The sequence below is a fragment of the Zophobas morio genome, unplaced genomic scaffold, assembly GCF_036711695.1.
Source record: "Zophobas morio isolate AGI-343-1 ecotype UQ-CSIRO unplaced genomic scaffold, CSIRO_AGI_Zmor_V1 ptg000018l, whole genome shotgun sequence".
Lineage (NCBI taxonomy): Eukaryota > Metazoa > Arthropoda > Insecta > Coleoptera > Tenebrionidae > Zophobas > Zophobas morio.
Window position 1 is genome coordinate 3,501,425 of NW_026972123.1, and position 3,294 is coordinate 3,504,718.

Consider the following 3,294-nt stretch of genomic DNA (forward strand, 5'->3'; position numbering starts at 1 on the left):
AAAAAAGCGACAAAAAATCCAGCAAAGTAATCTATAGAAGAAATAAAAAACAGAGTCGAAGAAATCGGCAAAAATGCCCAAAACAAAAAACAAAGACAAGAAAAGAGGAAAAAATGGACACACAAGGCGACTGACAGACTATCAAAAAAATCCAAAAAAGCGACAAAAAGTCAACAAAAACACTACAGAAAAGATTTTTTTTGTATTTTAGAAAAACTCCTTAAAAAATGCGACAAGAAAAGCAAAAAAGACGAAAGAAAGTGACAAAAAACAACAATAAAGTCAAAAAACAAATAACAACAAAAAAGGACATAACAAAATGACAAAAAAGAGAGAAAAAACCAGGACAGAAAAGATGTTAAACCTAATCTACACATTTTGTGCATTTTAGATTATTTATCCAGCAAAATTATTTTGAATTGACGTTATCAAGCTTTTCAAATGGAAACTCGAGACCCACTTTTTCATACTCTAGGAATTGTGAATGGTCAATTTAATAGCTGCCGCTAGAAAGTATTATAAAAAACACACTGACTACTAATAAATTGAAGCAAATTTTTGTGTTGGTAATTCTGAATAATTGCCAATAATCCTTCTATGTTGTCAATTTTAACATCAAAGCGTAGCAAACGTGTTAAAAAGATGACAAATGTTGCCAACCTGACAAAAAATCACAAATCTAATATACTTATTATAACTAAAACAAGAAATTGTTTAAATACAGTTGGTAACAAAGTAGAAAATCCCAGTGGCTAGCTGACCAAAAATACCCAGATACCAAAGTAAAAATCAGACGTGTGACACTGCACCCAATCAACATTTGCTATACTAACTCATAGTAACAGTCCCAAGGACATTCGGTGAGTTATTGTCTTCAAAAAAAATTAGCGTCCAGGGTCAACTATTCACAATATTACTCATAATTCATAAATAAATTTTAAATATACTTCAATAGTTTAGTAAAATAGATTTTAATTTTCAAAAAGTCAAATAACGATATACAGATGTAAAAAAAATGTATTAAAAGAGATCACGCGTATTCAGCATTGAGCGTCCTACCAATCAACTGTCTTCGAACTTCCGACGTTCCAGCCCCAATTTCGTACAATTTCGCATCCCTTAACAATCTTCCCGTAGGGTAATCATTAATATAGCCGTTACCTCCTACGAATAAACAAAAAAACAGTAAAAAAAAAGTTATATCTAAAGAAATTTACCTAAAATCTGTATGGCATCTAGTGCCACCTGCGTTGCTTTTTCGGCACAATATAAAATAACCCCGGCACAGTCTTTACTGTTGACTTTTTTATTGTCGCACGACTTGGCAACGTTGTACAGGTAGCTTCTACACGCCCCTAGAGTAGTATACATATCGGCCATTTTTCCCTACAACAAAAATTATCACACTATCTCAAAATAAAAAAAACAAACAAAAAACCTGTATCAACTGAAACTCGCCAATTCTTCTTCTGAACTGCTTCCTCACGTGGGCATACGAAAACGCAATATCGCAGCAGGCTTGCATCAACCCTACTGGTCCAGCTGCCAATACCAGTCTTTCAAAATCCAACCCGCTCATCAAAACGTACACCCCCTTGTTCTCCCCTCCCAGCATATTCTCCTTAGGAACTTTACAGTCTTCAAAAATCAGTTCGCAAGTGTTGGACCCCCTCATTCCCAACTTATCCAATTTAGGACCGGTCTTGAAACCCGGAAAGTTTTTCTCGATGATGAAACTGGAAATTCCGTGTTGGGGCTTCTTCGCCGACGACTCCGTGACGCCGTACACCACGAGGACGTCGGCATCCGGGCCGTTGGTTATCCAGAACTTGCTCCCGTTGAGCACGTAGTGGTCCCCTTTTTTTTCGGCGCGGAGCTTCATGGAGACCACGTCCGAGCCAGAATTGGGTTCCGACATGGCTAGGGCTCCTATGTGGTCGCCGGAGCAAAGCTGGAAGTTTGGGTGTCTAAATCTGGTTATGACAAAAGTTTGATGGTACCTTTGGCAAGTATTTTTGCTTTTGGGCTTCAGTACCATTGCGGTGGATTTGGTTAATGCAGAGGTTGGAATGTGCGCCGTAACTCAGTCCGATGGCCCCAGAAGCCCTGGAGATTTCTTCCAGGATAACGACATGGTCCAAATACGAGCCTCCAGTGCCCCCATATTCAGGATTTGCTGTAATGCCTTTAACAAAACAATAGATTTTACCATCATGTTTACGCAATAAATGTTACTAGATTTGATACGTTATCATCACTGTGTATTATAATCAAAATTTAAAAATAGCTCCGTATATTGGGTGCGTTAACAATAACATGAAGCGTTATCTACATTCACTAGCGATAACATTTATTAATGGATTTGGCAAAATATGAAACTGTCACTGCAGTCAATAACAGTAATACATCACAGAAAACACTCACCTAAAAGGCCCAAGTCTCCAAGTTTTTTGAAAAAATTTCTTAAATCGTCAAAACCGTTTTTCTTATCTATTTCGTTGGCTTTCGGAGCTAGCTCTTTTTGAGTGAAATTAAAAACGGTCTCCCTCAGCTAAAACACAAGTGAAAACAGATACAGCTTGTTAATAATCGAAATTTTTCTTTGTACTATGAATTTAAATTGCGTGTTGACTGTGGAACAATGAAAATGTTTACTAATTGAAAACGTCTAGCACACATTAAAATAACGAGGTCAGTTGATTTTGAACTTAAAACTAGTCGCAAAAAAAGTCTTTGTTTCCCGTAAACGAAAATTTACCTGTATCTGTTCATTACTTAATCCAAAAATATGTTCGTCGATAGGGTAATGCTGCGACACTCCTCTGCAATTCACTGTACTAATTTTTGTAAGATTTCTTAATAAAGAGGTCACTCGGAGGGCCATCTTAACACTGCCGTGCAAGAACTACATACAACTATTCAGGAAACAAGTATTTTCCGAAGCACATGTGTTGAAATAATGATAATGAGGATTTATCAAGGTTATTTTTATTAATTTGATGAAAACAACTGCTGAGTGTAGGCAACACAGAATACAGCATCCAGCATCAATTCTCCTGGTTTCACAAAATACCGGTTTAAAAATTCAAGAACCACCACACATGTTGGCATACTGTGTTGGCAAAATTTAAAAAGTTGGCGCCACTGTACTGTTGTTGGCAATTTTATATTTTGCCTTTTTTCTTAATATACATAGTATTCTTTCAACAACACGATGCTCAAAACCAAATTTTTAGTTTTTCGTTGAGAAATGAGGGTTTTGCAGTTGAGCTCCGCCCTCTTGGCTCACGACGA

At 36.8% G+C, this 3,294-nt stretch overlaps 1 protein-coding gene across 1 annotated transcript; it reads right to left on the reverse strand.

Annotated features, from left to right (window-relative positions):
• Window positions 1–955: 955 nt before the first annotated feature.
• Window positions 956–2,961, reverse strand: LOC135130848 (isovaleryl-CoA dehydrogenase, mitochondrial). Its single transcript, XM_064058281.1, has 6 exons — window positions 2,759–2,961; window positions 2,425–2,551; window positions 2,001–2,185; window positions 1,439–1,951; window positions 1,218–1,386; window positions 956–1,164 (listed from the first exon to the last, which is right to left on the reverse strand). The coding sequence occupies exons 1-6, from the start codon at window positions 2,882–2,884 to the stop codon at window positions 1,031–1,033; spliced, it is 1,254 nt and encodes a 417-aa protein (XP_063914351.1). The 5' UTR covers window positions 2,885–2,961; the 3' UTR covers window positions 956–1,030.
• Between the last annotated feature and the right edge of the window lie 333 nt (window positions 2,962–3,294).